This window comes from Brassica napus, chromosome A5 (assembly GCF_020379485.1).
Source record: "Brassica napus cultivar Da-Ae chromosome A5, Da-Ae, whole genome shotgun sequence".
In the NCBI taxonomy this organism is placed as follows: Eukaryota; Viridiplantae; Streptophyta; class Magnoliopsida; order Brassicales; family Brassicaceae; genus Brassica; species Brassica napus.
Window position 1 is genome coordinate 27,568,703 of NC_063438.1, and position 17,123 is coordinate 27,585,825.

Genomic DNA, 17,123 nt, shown 5'->3' on the forward strand with positions numbered 1-17,123 from the left:
ACATAGTACTCGACTCTGCTCGTAGTCAATCTCTGCTTCTTCATGGAGATATAGAGAGTAAATTCTATCGAAAAACAGAGCAAATCAGTGTTTTTGAATTACTCTGTTTTGGTGAATGAATTCGAGATGGGTGATTCAGAAACTCACCCCTCACATTCCCTCTTGCCTCTCTACCATCTTATGCACTTCGAAAATCCTAATCCAGCAGAGCCCAAGTCACAAAGTCTCCACCTTTCTCCTCAACCACGTCGACATCAGCCTCCTCTTATCCATCTGCGGCAGAGAAGGCTGGTTTCCTCATCTGGGTCCTTCCCTCCACGCCTCTGTTGTCAAAAGCCCCGAGTTTTTCGAGCCCGTTGATGCTGACGTCCATCGAAACGCTCTCGTTGTTTGGAACTCTCTTCTCGCTCTGTACGTTAGAAACGGAGAGTTAATTGATGCGCGCAAGTTGTTCGACGAAATGCCCATGAGAGATAATGTTTCTCGGAACACGGTGTTTAATGGGTTTATGAAGAACAGAGAGATAGAGTCTGGTTTTGTGTTGCTTAAGAGAATGCTTACACCCGGTGGGTTTGATCAAGCGACCTTGACGATTGCTTTATCGGTTTGTGATACTCCAGAGCTCTGTTTTGTTACCAAGATGATTCATGCTTTAGCTGTTTTAAGCGGTTTTGACAATGTAATCCCCATGGGGAACAGTTTGATCACGTCTTATTACAAATGTGGGTGTTCTGTTTCTGGGAAACGGGTTTTTGATGAGATGGTGCAAAGAAATGTTATAACTTGGACGGCTGTGATTACTGGTTTGGTGCAGAATGAGTTGCATGAAGATGGTTTAAGATTGTTTTGTTTGATGCGTAGAGGAGTGGTTCAGCCGAACTCAGTAACTTATCTGAGTGCTCTATCTGCTTGTTCAGGCTCGCAGAGAGTTATGGAAGGGAGACAGATTCATGCTCTTTTGTGGAAAGTTGGGATTGAATCAGAGCTACGCGTTGAGAGTATGCTAATGGATATGTACTCCAAATGTGGAAGCATTGAAGACGCCTGGAATGTTTTTGAGTCGGCTGAAGAAACTGATGAAGTTTCGATGACTGTGATGTTAGCTGGTTTAGCACAAAACGGGTCAGAGGAAGAAGCTATACACTTCTTCATTAGAATGCTTCAAGACGGTGTAGAAATCGATGCAAATGTGGTTTCGGCAGTTCTTGGAGTCTCGTTTGTGGATAACTCTTTGGGTCTAGGCAAGCAGCTTCACTCTTTGGTTATAAAACGAAGATTCTCCGGTAACACCTTTGTTAGCAACGGACTCATCAACATGTACTCAAAATGCGGAGATCTGGATGATTCACTCAATGTCTTTAGACGAATGTCGGAAAGGAACTACGTTTCATGGAACTCGATGATTGCATCGTTTGCACGCCATGGACACGGATTAGCTGCCTTGAAACTATACGAAGAGATGATAAGGCAAGACGTGAAGCCAACAGATGTTACCTTTTTGTCACTGCTCCATGCTTGTAGCCATGTAAAGCTGATCAACAAAGGGCAAGAGCTCTTGAAACAGATGCTAGATGTCCATGGAATCGAGCCTAGGACAGCGCATTATGCGTGTATCGTTGACATGTTGGGGCGAGCTGGTCGGTTAGAAGAAGCAAAGAGCTTTATAGACTCAATGCCAATGAAACCGGACTCTCTGGTTTGGCAGGCGTTGCTTGGTGCTTGTAGTTTCTATGGTGACACTCAGATAGGGAGATATGCAGCTGAGCAGTTGTTTCTCTCTGCACCTGATAGCTCAGCCCCTCATATTCTGATGGCCAACATATACTCATCGAGAGGACAGTGGAAAGAAAGAGAGAAGACGATCAAGAGAATGAAAGCAATGGGAGTGAGTAAAGAAACAGGAGTAAGTTGGATTGAAATCGAGAATCAAACACATAGATTTGTTGCCGACGACAAGTTGCATCCACAAGCAGAGTCTATACATGATGTTCTCTCTGAACTGTTTGTTGTTATGATAGATGAAGGTTACATACATGATAAGAGGTTACTCTCTACATGAATACATAAACAAAGATTCCAATTTCATGAGGTCTCCAAAAAAAAAATTGTGGTTGGAGACCCTCTAGATGAAGAGGCTGATCATTGTCTTATCTTGTCTTTATGGTCCCCGGTAGGGGTGGGCGTTCGGGTACCCGTTCGGGTTCGGATCGGGTATTTCGGATTTTCGGGTATTTCGGTATAGAGGTCTAGAACCCGTTCGGGTATTTCTGTACTTCGGGTCGGGTTCGGGTATTTTTAGTTCGGATTCGGTTATTTCGGATCGGGTTCGGATATTTAGATTTTGAAAAAAAAAATTAAAATTTTCATTTCTCAAGTTTATTGTATTTAAAAATATAACTTTTAGTTAACTAATTTTTTATTTTTAATAGATTGAATGGTTAATAGATTTGGACATAACATTTTAAAACTAAAAAAACACTAATTTAGTTATTTTTTTTAATTTTGGATATAACTTTTTGTTAATTTTTGAAATAAAAAACTTGACATGCATTTTAAGTGAGTAGCAAATCATTTTTCCGTAATTGTATGTATATCATATGAACTTAAATTATGTGTAGTATCAATATAAATATTTTATATAAAATGAGAGATATAAACTAGAAACATAAGGTTAATTATACATATGTTCGGTTATATTCGGATATCCATTCGGGTTCGGGTATTATCCGTTCGGGTTCGGGTATCCAATCTCTCCTTATTCAATACCCGTTCGGGTATTTTGCTACTTCGGTTCGGATTTCGGTTCGGTTTTTTCGGATCGGGTTCGGGTGCCACTTCGGATATCGGGTAAAGTGCCCACCCCTAGTCCCCGGGTGATATCTGGACATTTTTGTCTGGTCATTAACTAGAGGCAACATAAGCCAATCTTTTTTATTAGAATATGATGCTGAATCCACAAATTATGACAAATGATATAAAAATATTGAGATCTTATTACATATGCTTTTTGATATTAATTGAAATAAATTCACAAATTAAAACACTTTTTGATATACAAAAATTAAACACTTTTGTAGCCTAATTAAAGACTAAATAAACGGCTGATAGTGTATTTGTAACCCCACATGCCACTAAATTCCTCTGAGTTTTTGAAGATTAAAAAGTAGAATTGGCACACAAACAAAAGGTAGCCGTTATGTAAAAAAAATAGACCGTTGTGGACCAACGAATACAAATTAAATTAAATAATAATAAACGAAAGATCCGTTACGAAAAGAAGAACCTTTATCCTCTCTCAAACTCTCTCATTCAGACAACCAAAAATAAGACGGAAGCCCTGTCCGAAGCTCGGAAAGATTCATCTTGTTTCGAGTTTATATCCTTGTCTGAATTTTTTTTTATTTAAGTCTAGAGAAATAGAGAGATCTGGAATTCTAGAAGCTGTTTTGTGAGAATGGTTGCAAGAACCCCACAAAAGCAGAGGAAAGTGGCGATGGTGGTGGCGCCTCCTCTCAACTCAGATCTTCTCAGAGAAACAATCAACAAGGTTGGTCTCTTTAAATTACATCATTAGCATAAAGCTTACAACTTTTTTTATTTTTAATCCACGTCTCACCAGAATCTGCAAACGCTCCAGGCTCCAGCTCTCTCAGGCTCCTTCCCATTATGTTTGAAACTTTACTTAATTAGTACAATACTTGAACCCACTGTAATGAAATTGTCTGTCTTCTGGCCCCAAGTTATTAAAAAGCTCTTTCTTTTAATGGATTATAAGTAATCTCTTGTTAGTTTCCACCACTGATGAGATCTTCTTGATACCTGAGGAACATATATAGTCTATGAATTAGACTTTTAGGAACCTAATATTTGAGTTTTAGCTGATTTTTTTTTGTCAATGTTTGGTTTGTGATATGGTGAAAGGTTGATAAATGTATGGAGAGACTGCAAGAGCTGCAATACACAATAGCAGGAGGAACCAAAGTTGTCTCTGGTGTGAACCTTAGCCCTAGAAGCACTAGAACTTACTTGAAGACTAGCCTTAGATGCAAACAAGAAACTTTAAGGTAAAATCCAGAAGTAACAAAACTCAAACCTTTTTACTTATACGGAATCATTCATTTTCTGGTTTAAATTTCTCGCTTATTATTATTCACTTGTTGTAGGATCAAGAATGCTAATAACAAGAAATCTCCAATAGGAAAGTTTCCAGCTTCTTCACCAGGTTAATTTCTATTTCTGTTTCAGCAAGTTTGGTCTTAGTTTCTGCAGATTGTGCAATGTATATAATCTTTTTTTTTTTGCCAATGCAGGAGACTGGAGGAAAATGTCACTACCAGCAATGCTATTAGGAGAGACGGTAAACGAAATCTTACAAGCCTCACAGGTCACCAAAGACATTGTAGACGCACTAGCACCAAAGAAGAGTAGAAAGTTAAGAAGATCAATAATGCCAGAAGAAGATGAAGATGGCCCTAAAACACCTGAGACCCATCAGAAATCCAAAGAGCAGAACCATGAAACTGTCAGCAGCAATATCAAAGCGAGAAGGAAGAAAGAGAAGCAGAACAAACGGTCAGAACCAACTTCACCTAGGGCTCGTTCAAGAATCGTGTTCAAGATCGTCTCTCCACAGACAAAAGCAGAGAAGGTTCAAGTAAAGGCTAATAGGGTTTCACCAAAGCATAAGCCTTGGGGGAAAAAAACGGTTCTGTTCCCAAACCCTTTGTTTATTTCTGGTTCCTCCACGCAACAAGCCAAGTTCAGTAGAACAATGTCACCGGTGATAGCTAGAAGTGACCTAACAACCAGCAGCAAGAACACTAAGAAAGAGACGCCACACAAGTTCTTGGTCAAGTCTCCTACCAAATCACCGTCCAAGTTTCAGGTCAGGATCAAGAGCCCGCCTAAAGTATCGGTTTCTCCCAACAGAAACGGAAGTAACTTGGCTCGCAAGTCACCGATAAGAAGCGCTTCCTTGGGAAAGAAGTCTCCGCCAAAGCTATCAGCTGCTGGGAAGCTCAGAAGATCATTTACTCCAACGAGAAACGGGAGTAACGTGGCCCGCAAGTCGTCCGTTTCTCCCAAAAGAGTCACCCTTCGAGCATTTATATCTCCGGCAAGAAACTGTGACTTAGGAAAGAAGTCACCTAAAGCCTCCATTTCTCCGAGCAAGAAGACGCAGAAGCTATCAACTGCAGCAAAGCTGAGGAGGTCGTTTTCGCCATCAAGGCTAGCAATGAGGCTGGTGTCTCCAATGAAGAGCAGGAAAAGTGTTGGGAGGTGTGATGATGATGAGAAGGGCATGATGGTGAGTGGCTTGAGACAGCGTCCGGTTATAGTTCCTAAGAGATTCTCGATGGGGAGAATCTCATAAGAGAGAGAGTTTGAAATGAAACAATAGTGCAAAGCTCATAAGATAATGTATTATTACTCCTATTGAGTATGGTCTTCATTGTGTTTATCTTATACTAATTGAATGTGTTATCTTCGATTGTGTAGTGTTGTTTACATATCTATGTTTAAAAGACAAAAATAATGAATGGCTAAATGATTTAAAATGGCAATTACTACCTCAGGTTCTCACTTCTTTGTTTGTCTCTTGCCTTTTCATGACATATAAAAGCATTTTAAAGATGAAACTTGACTAATACTTTTTTTCCTTGTTATTTTCACTCAAAGCAAAGAATCTAAAGTTGCAAAAGCTTTAACAAAAAACTTTTACTTTGCTTCTCCACTTCCATTTACACTCAATGTGCTAACTCAAGCCAAGAACAACCAGAGAGATTATTAAAGTCCTCTCAATTTGGCTTCAAGGTAGAGATGGAAACTTCTGTAAACTCTACCAACTCATCTCTCTACCAATGGTTAGGTCTTATAGAAGATTATGATCAGCCTTCTACTTCTACCCTTCCTAGAGTCATCACCCTTCTCGCTTTAATTCTTGGGAAGATGATCCAAAAGAATGAAAAGTCACTCCACACAAGACACAACAAGTTATGTTTTGTCAATATATAAAACTGAGATTTATCATATATAGTTTCTCTGTATTCTGACATCATTTTGGAATATCGTGGTGATTGACAGGGAGGGAGAGATCACTATGTTCCATGGATCAAGAGCACCATCGATGAACATTCATCGCTACACAGAGAGAGTCTATAGGTACGCTCGCTGTAGCCCTGCGTGCTTCGTGGCAGCATTTGCTTACATCCTGAGGTATCTAGAAACACCAGTGGCTACAAGCATGACTCCTCGTCTCACATCACTCAACGTTCATCGCCTTCTCATCACCAGTCTCTTGGTAGCAGCCAAATTCTTGGACCGCAAGTTAGTATCTTCTTACTTAAAACCTAAAATATCTCCTACTCTATTTGATTGTAACAAAAGTTTCTTATCTTATTTGGCAAAAAAAAAATTTATGATCTTTGTTTTTTTTTCTGGAGTTTAGGTGTTATAACAATGCGTATTATGCAAAAATCGGAGGAGTGAGCACGGAGGAGATGAATAGGCTGGAGAGAACGTTCTTGTTCGATGTTGATTTTAGACTAAATATTACAGCAGAGATGTTTGAGAGACACTGTCTAATGTTGCAGAGAGAAACGGTGGCTTGTGAGCCAAGGAAACTTAGGACAGTTCTTGGAGAGGTAACTTGTAGCTGCCAAGCGATCTAATAAAAGAAAGCCCATAAGATTGGCTTAGATCTTCTTTTCTTCACTAACTAATGTGTCTCTCATGACTATTTGAAGAAACAGATAAATGAAAAGAAACCAACAAGAAGTAAACCTAGTTAAGATTGGAATAAAAACTTTTTGTTTTTTTTTTTTCTAATTGAACAATGCACTTGAAACATCTATTCGTTTGAAAAAATCAAAAAGTTTATTTTCTTAATTAGAAATGGTCCAATCAGAGCTAAATTTGAGCTTATATATATTCTTCTTCACATGGTGGTGCTTCCCAAACGAATGGAAGCTTCACGAGTATGATGGAGGGCAATTTGTGAGATCAAAGTCAAAATGGTTACTTCATATATCTCCAAATTTAGATGATTATAAACTTAATTTATAATTAATACTTTTTATTAACCCTTGTATGCAGTTTATAGTTCGAGCGTGCTTAGACTGCTTGTTGTCTAAAAAGAATTTTTTTGTTTTTACTGGACAGAATCAGAACTATCAAAGCTTTACTCCTTAAATATTGTAACTTATAAGGTCAGACCTACTCGCCTAAGCATGTACCCATAATGCGTGAAGAATCTATGTACCACATGGATGTATGATGAATATTGAAATTAACAACAATTTGCATACTTGGTTAATTTATGGCGTCTGAAGATTTTTATTTATAATCCTAAAGTAGCTTGTAACGGTGACGTACGGCTACGGGCAACCGGTGGGAGGCTACGTACGCGGTACGGTACGCGCATGAAAATGGTGGACAATGAACGTATATTATGTGTTTTCTTTACTCCAAATAAATTTCTCACTGTTGACTTTCTATATGCATATAAAACTCTTTTAGCTACTGTTTAAAATCGACTTCCTTTAGGACTGTGTGCCCGATCTCACACCGATTTTCTCATGATTAGTCTATATACGCACGTTACAGAGCATGATTAACTATAATAAGTATATGTTTGAGTTGTAGAAGTTGACTTTTGAAGTTTAGAGTTTCCTCGTTGGTGCCTGTTGCTACGCATTGATGAAAAGAGAGAGATACATGCAGATTCTCTTTGTCCCCGCTATTTAAAAATTGTAAAATATACTTGTAACTTGCATGTACACCGTATTCAACTCTCTTTTGTTTAGCTGCACATGGTACTTCATTTTCAACTCCCTTAGTGGCGCTCAATATGAATCTATACATACTAATAACTGAAATCGACATTAATGCAAAATAAAAATAAAAATTAAGCATCCTTGTTGACCTTAGCCGATGTAATATCTGATTTTTTTTAAAAGATATATATGAATTAGAAATTACAATAAAATATTGGTTTATTTGTGTGGCTACGAAGTAAGAACACACACAAAGTTGGTTAAACTATAAAAAAATCAATGGAGAAACGAATATAGCGACTTGTTGTTCGAGGCCATTGTCAACTAAGAAAGAAACTAGTGATATTTTTATTTCCTACAATGATGGAAACACTTCTAAAATTTAATGATAGTTTCAATATTCATACGTTCATTGTTAGCAAAAGAAAAATCATACGTCCAGAACTCATAATTAGACTGAACGCGTGAAGCTTAAAAAATATAGAGTCCACCAAACCCTTACCAAAAATTCTTAAATATTAAATTCAGTCTTCACCTAAATTTAATTATTTATTATATATTCACAAGAAGCTTCATCATCACCGTTCAAATCTTTCACCCCTTTGCACTTTTCTCCGTGATTATGTTCTGTTTATGTTCAAGAAGCTTCATTATCCCCCATTTTACAAATATTTTATTCCTTAAAAAAAATCCATGGAAACCTCAGTTTGTATATTCTTGCGGGTTCTTAGTTGTCAGTGAGTCAGGTGACTACGATTGGCTCGATTATATTAATCAGATAATATTTTTCTTATTATTAGGCTTTTCGATTCCAGCTTTGCTTTGCTTTAAAGCTTTCTCCAAAAGAGAAAAATAAAAACTCATAATCCGTGATTCGAGCTATTTCTCGTCCATTTTTCTTCTTCTATTCTTGTTATTATTTGTCTTATTTGTCTCTCAAATTCATCACCATATTTGATAGAACAATATCAGAAAATAAATAAAAGGGTAAGGCATTATAACTTCCTCTTTTAGGTTTTATTCCTTTGTAATGTTCGCCTGCAACTTATATACCTAACAAAAAAAAGATGTGATTTTGATTACATCCCCATCTCTTAACAGACTCGAATCTCTCTGGGTTTCTTCTTATTCTATAATCCATCTGCATGTAACGTTCTAAGACCGATTCATCATCTGACTCCAGATTTTGCATAAAGTCTCAAACTTTAAGGTTTCTTATCTCTGCAATTGCATGCATGTCACTCTCTTGGGGTGTGATTACTGTTAAAGCTCTGTTCTTTCGATTCATCGGAGCCCGGATTTTGAATAAAGTTTCAATTTTTAGGGCTCTTAACTCTGCAATTGCATGCATGAATAGTATTAAAGCTCTGTTTTTTCGATTCATGCAGGTCTCTTTCATTGGTGAATCTGAAGCTATCGGATGAATTCGCCGTCGAGTTACAAGAATCTGAGACTCTTTTCAAAACCCATCGCTTTCAAATGTCTTGTTCTCGTTGGTATTGCTCTGTTCTACAAAGCTCTGTTTCTCTCTTCCTCTCCCAGAAACCTTCTCTCGATCCGAGCCTCAGATTCCTCCTCTACCTATGGAGTCAGGACCGATAAGTTTCTGGAGGCTCCTCAGATCGTGTGGGGACTGAACAACCAGAAGATAGCTTTCGCCAGAGCTTGCTTGACGGCGAGAACCATGAACAGAACGCTTCTCATGCCTAGCTTGAGCGCTTCCTTGTTCTACAAGGAAGTAGACAAGCTTCTTCCCATCCCTTTTGATAAAGTGTTTCAGTTCGAAAGGTTCAACTCTCTGTGTAATGGGTTTGTGCGTCTCGCTCGGTTCTCTGACGTTAGAAACAGAACGCAAGTCTTTGATTTGGAGAAAGGCAGTGGGAGAAGATGGACGGTGGAGAGAGATTTGGATCAGCTGAAACAGTCTGTGTCCGTTGATGAGTTTGAAGTGATCAATGTGAAAGGGAAGAACCCTTTCTTGTGGCATGATCACTGGCCGGTTAAGGATTATGCTAAGGTCTTTGAGTGTATGGTTGTGGTTGATGAGATCTCGAGAGAAGCGGATAAAGTGGTGACGAGAATCAGACAAGCAGGGGGAGATAGAATCATCATGGAGGGTCTTGTCCCTTTTGTTGCGGTTCACATGAGGATAGAGATAGATTGGATGATACATTGCAAGAAGCTGGAGCAGAGGCAGAAAGTGTCAGAGATTTGTAGTAGTAAAAGAGAGATTATGGAGAGAGTAGGGAACATTTCAGGTTTAAAGACTCCCACGGTTCTGTACCTAGCGGTAGCTGATAGTCTCTTGGAAGAGAAAGAAGGAGAATCATCGGTGTTAGCGGGTTGGAGAGAAGGGTTGATACCTTTTGAGAAGAAGAAGCTTGGGGTTAAAGAGGAGGTTTATGGAAAGTACTCGTATTTGATTCAGTCTGCTATAGATTACGAGGTGTGTTTAAGAGCGGATGTTTTTGTTGGTAATAGCTTTTCGACTTTCTCTAGTCTCATTGTTCTTGGGAGGACTCAGAAGTTGAGAAGGTTAGGGGTTGTGAGTTCTTGTGATGATGGTGGAAACGTGTGGAGATCTTATGCTTATAATCTGGCTGGAGAATCAGAGGGAGTTCCAAGGAGATGGATGACTAATATGACTCATTCAAGCTTGGAAGCTATTAGCTATGGCTCAAACACTGTTTCTTGTTCAAGTGAGTGAAGTTGAGACATTTTAGAATTAGTTTTTTTGGTCTTTTTTTTTATACAATTCGTTTATTTGTGGGGTACAAAGTTGTGTAGATTTTAGATCTCTTGTTCTTCAATTTGGTCTTCTGATGGTAATTATTGTGAGACAAAAAGAGAGTAAGAAGTGGAATCTATAGAAACCAATTCTTTATTTGTCAGAGAAGACATTCATGTACAAACAATCTCTTAATTCAAATTTCAAGAATTACAAATTATTTGATTTTGATTTCAAGAATTTCAAGAATTACTTTCATGCACAACAGAAAATTGTTTCATATTTTGATTTGCATACTAGTCTTTACAATTACACATCACATTTATGATTTTTACATATTTTATCGTTTATTGTTTTAATATTTAAATTTTTTATATCCTAGAAAATTCAGATTTCAAAAAAAAAAAAAATTATAGCTGATCATATATATGAAAGTCAACTTCTACTTCGAAATACACTAGTTAATTATACATATGAGCATTACATAAATAGTTTTATGGAATAATGTGTTATTCTGCTTGTAATTTAATATTTAATTATGTACTTCTATGTAAAACTTTATATTTTATTGTAATATTCTATTAATTAATATTTCTGTAATGTTTTTTTATACAATTGCTAGTTATCTATAAAAGTTTTATTCAAAATAAACATCTAATGGGAGAAAGCTTCTTAGTGAGACAGAAGGTTGCGCTCTGGTTCCCGTAAAAACCCATTGGGCCGGGAAGTATCAAATTCAAAGGCCCAAATTTCGATTTGAGAGAGCCAGAGAGAGAGAGAGAGAGAGAGAGAGAGAGAGAGAGAGAGAGAGAGAGAGAGAGAGAGACGGAAGATCGGGAAGGAGGAGGAGAGAAAGATGATGACCGGCGGGAACTACACGACTATCGACGACAGCCAAAAAGTCTCTGGCTCTGTACCTGTAAGCTCCTCTCTCGATTTACCGCTTTCTCACGATCTCGATTGTGTTATACATTAGTCATTCTTCTTAGCTGATCTAGTTTCCATGTGTGTTTAATCGTAGTCTGTTCCAGATCCAGGTCACACCACCGTCAAATTCGCAGGTAACATTGTCGTATTCTCTGATGATTGAGCGTTTTAGGAAATGACGAATTGATTTTGGAATTAGTCATTAGATTAGCTGCATTAGAGTGTTAGGTTATATCTTAGAACATTATGAATTTTGAAAGGATCTCTAGTTTAAACAGATAAGGCCTTAGTGAATAGAATATGAATGAATCCTTTTTTTTTTTCTAAACGGAGTGTTATGTTCATGTTGAGCTCTGACGTTGAAGGATGATGCATTGTTTGTGTTGCAGAATCAAATCTTCAAACCTTTCCTCCATCTGCTACTCAGGGCAAGATCTCTGGTGGTAGTAATCCCCCTCGTGATGCTGACGGTATTAATGATTATTCTCTCTTAGTTTCTTTATTCTACTATACTAGTTAGCTTAAGTTGGAACACTGGTGCAGATACATTTTCTGGGCCTGGTAGAAGTAGTACAGATGAACCTCACTCTGGTGGTTGGCTCCATAAGTTCACTGTTGGTGCTTACAAGCCCTTCTTTGATGTCGACACTTCGGATGTTGTGGACAGGCTCAAAGAATCTCTCTTCCCATTCCGTGGAACTTTTACAGAGAAGACTGCCGATAAGCCTGACTTGTAAGAGTTCTAGTCTTTTTTTCTTTTCTTGACTTCTCTCCTATGTAAATCAAATGCGATGGTTGGATTTGTATTGATAGGTATGGTCCATTCTGGATATGCACGACTTTGATATTCGTGGCAGCATCCATCGGCACATTTGTCACGTACGTAGCACACAAATGGAAGAAACAAGAGTGGAACTACGATATTAATCTGGTGACTTGGTCTGCAGGAGTGTTCTATGGCTATGTCACGATTATTCCTCTCGCTTTATATGTCGTTCTCAAATACTTCTCTGCACCTTCAGGCCTAGTTCAGCTCTTCTGTCTCTACGGCTATTCCCTGTTCATCTTCATCCCTGCATTGGTTTGTCTCCTTCTAATATAGAAATGATTCATATTGAGACATCTGAATATGATGAATAAGACTTTGACATCTCGTTTACTTGTTTGTCTCTCTGGCAGTGTCTCTCGGTCGTGCCAGTGGAGATCTTCAGATGGGTTATAGCAGGTGTGGCAGGGTTCATGTCTGCGACTTTTGTGGCTTTGAACCTCAAAGCGCATATCAATTCCGCTGGGGAGAGATCGATCCTGATCATCGCAAGCATCTTTCTATTGCAGCTGGGGCTTGCGGTTGTGCTGAAGCTCTATCTCTTCACTGTCACCGTATGATTCATACAAAGTTGTAGACCATTGTTCTTTATATAAACTTAAAAGGTAATTATGTTTTCTGATAATCTGTAGATTCATTCATAAGCGTTTTCTCCTCCTTGGAGATTTATCCAAAATTTTCTATCCAGGATTCCATTTCATTTATTTACTTTGTAGAAAACAGTGTAAGAATAATAAAATCGATTTGTGACTCGGAACAATGTGAAAAGAAGAATAAAAGACGAGCCTACAACTCTCTGACACGAGCAAAACATGTTTGTTTACTTCAACCAATCGTAAGATCTGTACGGATACGGCGATCTCCACTGGAAAACACTGACATATTCTTCTTCTACATTACGTCAATAACAATATTCGATTTTACTATCCTATTTTTGGTAATTGAAATAAAAATTACAGATAATAATGATTCTTCTCTCCAATAGGCTTTTTTTCTTTGTTGTTTTCAAGTGTTTGGCTGTAATAGTAATGGAGAATTTTCTCTACGGATAATTCTAAAAAAAATTAAAAATTAAAAATTAAAAAGACAAGTATTTTAGCTACTTGGCGTTTATTCAGATTTCCTCCTCTCCACATTATTACCATCATGTGGTGGGTCTCAATCATCGAGACTTCCACTTTTTTTTAAAAAAATTCATTTCTTTTTTAATTTTAATTAATCTGTTTTTTTTTTTAGGTGAACATGGACGTTGAATATGATAGCCAGATTCACACACTAATCTCCTTTCCCTCAATTATTTCTCCTCCTCTTGGCGTGAGATTTGAGGTAATGTTCTGGTGGTGTTAGGTACCTTGTTACGTTTCTGAGTTTGTTCATCTTTTACATCTCAAGCAATCAATATCACCTGCTCCTACGCTTTCTCCAAAAAAAATTAAAATTAGACATTTGGTGATTTTCTAGTTGGGGGAAAATTGATTTTATTTTTTTGTCAGAGAGTGAATTGTAAGTGAGAGCTCCAACAGAAATTTTCTTTCGTTTATTTATTGCAAAGTTAAAAGCTTTGTCTTTTTTATTTGTGGCAGATGAATTGTGTTTGAATGTTTGGTGGTGGGTGTGGAGGAGATGGACCGGAGAAGCTGGTTATGGCGGAGAAAGTCTTCTGAGAAAAGTCCTGGCGAGACAGAGAGTACAGGCTCACTCTCTTCTCATTCTGAAAGATTCTCAGACGATCAGGTAACACTTTCTTGGTCTGCTTTGGTCTCCCTAAATCTAAAGTTTTGAGCTTTATGTAGCAAATGCATCTTTCTGATGAACTTGATAGATTTTGTTATGGTAGAATGTTATTGAAACTACAAGAAGATTAGTTGTTGACTTGTTCTTTATGTTCACATCTCCTGAAACCTTTGGTATTGTGTTGCCATTTTGATATGTTTCTAGAAGTGCCTTTGTTTGAGTTTATGTAAGAGTGTCTTTGTTTGATTGTTGATTCCATCTATCAATGGAGTTAATGTGAGCATGTGATTTAAGAGAGACTCTTGTGGAGAATTTAATATGATTTGTTATGGTTTCTTCTTGTTTTGTGTTGTGGTTTTGATGTTTTTGGGCATGTGAAAACACAGAGATCTCACTCACCGGAATTAATATCTAAACCTGTAACAAGAGAAGAAGAAGAGGTAGAAGAAGAGGCAACGGCGGATATCAAGATTCTAACGGAGAGGCTCTCTGCAGCTCTTTTAAACGTCAGTTTAAAAGACGACCTTGCCAAGCAGCATGCCAAAGTCGCAGAGGAAGCTGTCGCAGGTTGGGAGAAGGCAGAGAACGAAGCTGCGGCTCTGAAGCAACAGCTTGATGCTTCTGTAAGCAAAGTCTCGGCTCTCGAGGATCGAAACACTCATCTTGATAGTGCACTCAAGGAATGTGTGAGACAACTCTGGCAAGGAAGAGAAGAGCAAAACCAAAAGATCGAAGAAGCTATAAACAAGAAATGCTCAGAGTGGGAAGCTACAAAAGATGAACTTGAATCCCGAATCGAGGAGCTCCAAGCCAGACTTCAAACTGGAAAACAAGAAGATGCTACTGCTTTAGAGAAAGAGAACTCAGCTTTGAAGCTAGAGCTACTCTCAAAAGCTGAAGAGGTTCAGATATTAACTCTTGAGAGGGACTTGAGCACTCAAGCCGCTGAATCCGCTAGTAAACAGCACTTGGAAGGGATTAAAAAGTTGACTAAACTCGAAGTAGAATGCAGGAAACTGAGAGTCATGGTTCAGAGATCTGTCAAGTCAAATGAGCTCAAGTCTTCTATAGATAACCAATCAGACTACTCAGGGAGATTCTCATTTAGTGATAACGAAGTGCAGAGTCCTACTACTCAGAGGGCTAGTGGGAAGGCTCCTTCAGTAGATATCGGTTTAATGGATGATTTTCTCGAGATGGAGAAGCTAGCTTCTATGCCGCGTTCTGAACCGGGAAGAAAACATTCAGAGAGTAAACCTGATGCACAATCAAAGCAGCTAAAACATGAACTTGAAACCTCACTTCACAGAATTTCTGAGTTAGAGGAAAAAGTAGAGATGGTAGAGGTGGAGAAACTACAGTTGGAGATGGCTTTGAATGAATCCAAAGAGGAAGTGGAGACACTGCAGAGTCGACTGATGGAGACAGAGGAGAAGTTGAAGAAACTGGAACCAAAAGCTCAAGATCTAGAGTTGGCTTTGAGTGAATCTAGAAAGCAGATACAGGATCTTCAAAGACAGCTAAACAGAACACAAGCGGATAAGTCAAAACTAGAGACTACAAGAGCAGAAAACAATGATCTAGAGCTGTTGCTGAGTGAATCCGGAAGTCAAATTCAAGATCTTCAAAAGCAGCTAAACAAAGCACAAGTGAATCTGTCAGAGCTAGAGACTATAAGAGCAGAGAAGCTGGAACTGACCATATGTTTAAACGGGACAAAGAAGGAGCTAGAGACATCTCAAAGCCGGCTAAAGGAAACAGAGAGGAAGCTAACAGAGGTTCAGACTCTGCTGCGACTAACAAAAGATGCAAAAGAAGCGGCTGAGGATGGTGTAAAAGCTGCAAACGCTAAAGCAGAAGCGGTTGAGTCAAGACTCAGAGATGTGGAAGCAGAAGCCGAATCTCTGATCTTGAAGATCGAATCTTTGGAAGAGAGTGTAGAGAAGGAACGTGTGTTATCAGCAAAACACAGTTCAAAGTGTGAAGAACTACAAGATGAGATCTCAAAGCTAAAACATAAACTTGAGCATCATGGAGAAGGAGAGCATGAGCCTAACCATTTGAGAGCTTTTGATGATGATTATAAACTGAAACAGGTCAGACTCTCTTGTCTTGTCATCTATATGCAATAGTACATAACACCTTCTATGTACCATATGTTATGAAACTCTTTTGTGACAATGTGGCAATTGCAGGAGAAGGAACTAGCAGTGGCTGCCTCAAAATTTGCAGAGTGCCAGAGAACTATTGCTTCACTGGGTCAGAGATTACAGTCGCTTGCTACACTTGAAGATTTCTTGATTGAACCTTGAGGAGAAGCCCTATGATCAGAATCTTGATCATTCCCATGAATAGACAATATGAAGTCTGAATGATGAGAAGTTGAATCTCTCTGCTAAGGAAACTTGGAACCATATCCATGAATACAAGTGTAGAGGACACATGACCAACGGGGAAGGCTAAGCCAAAAGAGGGTTTGAGATACATATGTCAATAGAACACTAAGGGAAAGAAAATGGATATAGTTTTTTATTTCTTTCATTTTATTTTTATAAATTATCCATTCAATCTCTATTGTTTAAGATCATATCAAATAACAACAGAACTATGTGCAAATTACAAGCTAATACGTAAAGTAAAATATAGTGAGCAGTGAAAAATATCTCATCCTTTTGTATGTATCCTCTTACTTGAATCCATTCCAATTTTTTCCGTGTTATCAAAATATAAAAAATTGATCCTGAATATAGTGTTATTTTAAACAAAAGATAATATAATAATGGAGCAATCTTTATAATTAAGCTGTATTCATATGCTTTGAATAAAACTACTTACGATTTTTATGCAAGTATGAATATTTTTTCCAACTAGTAAGTTCCAAATAAGCATTTTGTGTTTTTTTTTCTGATGACAGGCTAAGAGTTTCATGCGCTTTAAATAAAGATTACTAACGATTTTATGCAACTATGAATATTTTTCCAACAAATAAGTTCCAAATAAGCATTTTGTGTTTTTCTTGTGACAGGCTAGCTTTCATGCAACTTTGTATATATCGTTAAATGGGACTAATAGTTATCCAAATAAGCTCATCTTAACCACGTGGACTCATCTGTGGCTGCACCGTTGAAGTAGC

The 17,123-nt window shown here is 38.0% G+C and overlaps 6 protein-coding genes across 10 annotated transcripts; all 6 read left to right on the forward strand.

The window, feature by feature from the left end:
* Positions 1 to 115: 115 nt before the first annotated feature.
* On the forward strand, positions 116 to 2,430 carry LOC106453044 (pentatricopeptide repeat-containing protein At3g05340). Its single transcript, XM_013895261.3, has one exon. The coding sequence runs from the start codon at positions 116 to 118 to the stop codon at positions 2,057 to 2,059; it is 1,944 nt and encodes a 647-aa protein (XP_013750715.2). The 3' UTR covers positions 2,060 to 2,430.
* An 826-nt stretch (positions 2,431 to 3,256) lies between these two features.
* LOC106453042 (microtubule-binding protein TANGLED) lies at positions 3,257 to 5,570 on the forward strand. The gene is made up of 4 exons (XM_013895259.3): positions 3,257 to 3,547; positions 3,922 to 4,064; positions 4,164 to 4,222; positions 4,311 to 5,570. Exons 1-4 carry the CDS (start codon positions 3,455 to 3,457, stop codon positions 5,372 to 5,374), a joined length of 1,359 nt encoding a protein of 452 aa, XP_013750713.2. The 5' UTR covers positions 3,257 to 3,454; the 3' UTR covers positions 5,375 to 5,570.
* Positions 5,571 to 5,626: 56 nt separating this feature from the next.
* On the forward strand, positions 5,627 to 6,849 carry LOC125609143 (cyclin-P3-1-like). The gene is made up of 3 exons (XM_048780160.1): positions 5,627 to 5,993; positions 6,085 to 6,327; positions 6,449 to 6,849. The coding sequence occupies exons 1-3, from the start codon at positions 5,821 to 5,823 to the stop codon at positions 6,669 to 6,671; spliced, it is 639 nt and encodes a 212-aa protein (XP_048636117.1). The 5' UTR covers positions 5,627 to 5,820; the 3' UTR covers positions 6,672 to 6,849.
* Positions 6,850 to 8,367: 1,518 nt separating this feature from the next.
* On the forward strand, positions 8,368 to 10,740 carry LOC125609142 (O-fucosyltransferase 23-like). 3 transcript variants are annotated; one of them, XM_048780158.1, is made up of 3 exons: positions 8,583 to 8,762; positions 8,877 to 8,985; positions 9,164 to 10,740. In XM_048780158.1, the coding sequence occupies exon 3, from the start codon at positions 9,196 to 9,198 to the stop codon at positions 10,480 to 10,482; it is 1,287 nt and encodes a 428-aa protein (XP_048636115.1). In that variant the 5' UTR covers positions 8,583 to 8,762; positions 8,877 to 8,985; positions 9,164 to 9,195; the 3' UTR covers positions 10,483 to 10,740. The 3 variants fall into 3 exon arrangements, with proteins under 3 accessions (XP_048636116.1, XP_048636114.1, XP_048636115.1); XM_048780159.1 differs by lacking the exons at positions 8,583 to 8,762; positions 8,877 to 8,985 and adding an exon at positions 8,368 to 8,521; XM_048780157.1 differs by lacking the exon at positions 8,877 to 8,985 and having other exon boundaries at positions 8,551 to 8,762.
* A 493-nt stretch (positions 10,741 to 11,233) lies between these two features.
* Positions 11,234 to 13,008, forward strand: LOC106453039 (protein YIPF1 homolog). Its single transcript, XM_013895254.3, has 6 exons — positions 11,234 to 11,422; positions 11,525 to 11,564; positions 11,820 to 11,900; positions 11,974 to 12,163; positions 12,244 to 12,511; positions 12,610 to 13,008. The coding sequence occupies exons 1-6, from the start codon at positions 11,360 to 11,362 to the stop codon at positions 12,814 to 12,816; spliced, it is 849 nt and encodes a 282-aa protein (XP_013750708.2). The 5' UTR covers positions 11,234 to 11,359; the 3' UTR covers positions 12,817 to 13,008.
* A 465-nt stretch (positions 13,009 to 13,473) lies between these two features.
* On the forward strand, positions 13,474 to 16,652 carry LOC125574950 (filament-like plant protein 3). Of its 3 annotated transcripts, none has more exons than XM_048780155.1 (4): positions 13,474 to 13,582; positions 13,840 to 13,990; positions 14,377 to 16,086; positions 16,186 to 16,652. In XM_048780155.1, exons 2-4 carry the CDS (start codon positions 13,880 to 13,882, stop codon positions 16,300 to 16,302), a joined length of 1,938 nt encoding a protein of 645 aa, XP_048636112.1. In that variant the 5' UTR covers positions 13,474 to 13,582; positions 13,840 to 13,879; the 3' UTR covers positions 16,303 to 16,652. The 3 variants fall into 3 exon arrangements, with proteins under 3 accessions (XP_048636112.1, XP_048636111.1, XP_048636113.1); XM_048780154.1 differs by having other exon boundaries at positions 13,546 to 13,603; XM_048780156.1 differs by having other exon boundaries at positions 13,571 to 13,759.
* The last annotated feature ends 471 nt before the right edge of the window (positions 16,653 to 17,123 follow it).

Excerpts from the sequence above, each read along its gene's own strand:
- LOC106453042 (XM_013895259.3), top strand. The coding sequence starts at position 3,455 with ATGGTTGCAAGAACCCCACAAAAGCAGAGGAAAGTGGCGATGGTGGTG. Across the intron at positions 3,548-3,921 it reads TCAGAGAAACAATCAACAAG|GTTGATAAATGTATGGAGAG; the intron begins GTTGGTCTCTTT and ends ATATGGTGAAAG. Across the intron at positions 4,223-4,310 it reads GTTTCCAGCTTCTTCACCAG|GAGACTGGAGGAAAATGTCA; the intron begins GTTAATTTCTAT and ends TTGCCAATGCAG.
- LOC106453044 (XM_013895261.3), top strand. The coding sequence starts at position 116 with ATGAATTCGAGATGGGTGATTCAGAAACTCACCCCTCACATTCCCTCT.
- LOC125609142 (XM_048780159.1), top strand. The coding sequence starts at position 9,196 with ATGAATTCGCCGTCGAGTTACAAGAATCTGAGACTCTTTTCAAAACCC.
- LOC125609143 (XM_048780160.1), top strand. The coding sequence starts at position 5,821 with ATGGAAACTTCTGTAAACTCTACCAACTCATCTCTCTACCAATGGTTA. Across the intron at positions 5,994-6,084 it reads CTCCACACAAGACACAACAA|GGAGGGAGAGATCACTATGT; the intron begins GTTATGTTTTGT and ends GGTGATTGACAG. Across the intron at positions 6,328-6,448 it reads GCCAAATTCTTGGACCGCAA|GTGTTATAACAATGCGTATT; the intron begins GTTAGTATCTTC and ends TCTGGAGTTTAG.
- LOC125574950 (XM_048780155.1), top strand. The coding sequence starts at position 13,880 with ATGGACCGGAGAAGCTGGTTATGGCGGAGAAAGTCTTCTGAGAAAAGT. Across the intron at positions 13,991-14,376 it reads AAAGATTCTCAGACGATCAG|AGATCTCACTCACCGGAATT; the intron begins GTAACACTTTCT and ends GTGAAAACACAG. Across the intron at positions 16,087-16,185 it reads ATGATTATAAACTGAAACAG|GAGAAGGAACTAGCAGTGGC; the intron begins GTCAGACTCTCT and ends TGGCAATTGCAG.
- LOC106453039 (XM_013895254.3), top strand. The coding sequence starts at position 11,360 with ATGATGACCGGCGGGAACTACACGACTATCGACGACAGCCAAAAAGTC. Across the intron at positions 11,423-11,524 it reads AAGTCTCTGGCTCTGTACCT|TCTGTTCCAGATCCAGGTCA; the intron begins GTAAGCTCCTCT and ends GTTTAATCGTAG. Across the intron at positions 12,512-12,609 it reads TCATCTTCATCCCTGCATTG|TGTCTCTCGGTCGTGCCAGT; the intron begins GTTTGTCTCCTT and ends TCTCTCTGGCAG.